The sequence below is a fragment of the Antrostomus carolinensis genome, unplaced genomic scaffold (assembly GCF_000700745.2).
Source record: "Antrostomus carolinensis isolate BGI_N321 unplaced genomic scaffold, ASM70074v2 scaffold46219, whole genome shotgun sequence".
NCBI classification, from domain to species: Eukaryota; Metazoa; Chordata; class Aves; order Caprimulgiformes; family Caprimulgidae; genus Antrostomus; species Antrostomus carolinensis.
In genome coordinates, this window is record NW_010340131.1 from 1438 (window position 1) to 2045 (window position 608).

At 58.6% G+C, this 608-nt stretch overlaps 1 protein-coding gene across 1 annotated transcript in view; it reads right to left on the reverse strand.

Moving 5' to 3' along the window:
- ATP5F1D (ATP synthase F1 subunit delta) overlaps window positions 1-608 on the reverse strand; it is a gene marked incomplete at its 5' end in the record, with an annotated part of 2378 nt that overhangs the window by 753 nt on the left and 1017 nt on the right. Inside the window, one exon of the mRNA XM_010176068.1 lies at window positions 193-320. Within this exon, the coding sequence (XP_010174370.1) occupies window positions 198-320 (123 nt within the window). The remainder of the gene's footprint in view (window positions 1-192; window positions 321-608) is intronic.

Sequence of the window (608 nt, forward strand, 5' to 3'; positions counted from 1 at the left end):
CTCCCCAACAAGCCCACCCAGAGCCCACCCACGGAAAGGGACACCACTCCCTGCAACCCAGGCACAAAGCCCTGTCTTCCCCTGGGCAGCCCAGCAGGCCTGGCTGCTGTGAGGAAGCTCCCTGCAGGCAGCACGGAGCAGGGACTCATCTCCAGGTCTGGAAATCCCAGCCAGGACGTAGGTGACACTCACCTTAATTACTCCAGGGCTTTTACAAGGGCTTCATTAGCTTCTACTTTAATCTGAGCTTCTGCTTTAGCTGCTTCATCAGATGCTGCAGCCATCTCTGAAACAGCCTTCTCCAGGTTTGATTTTGCAGTCTGAACGGGAGGGCACAAGCAATGTGTCATCGAGAGACCACCCCAGGAGAGGTGAACTGTCCTACAGCCCCTGAGCCACCCCCCTCCCTTCACTGCAGTCGCTGGCCCCACGCACAGGGCCCCACAGACCCGCTTACATGGCTGCACGGGCAGCAGACGCCTTATCAACAGGCCCTGGTGAGGAAAAGCTGTTCCCGAGACTAAGAGGGGTGGGGAAGGGCCAGATCAGCATCTGTCTGAGGGGAGGGAAGTGGCCTGCACAAGGGTTAATGACTGCGGCTTCCCCTC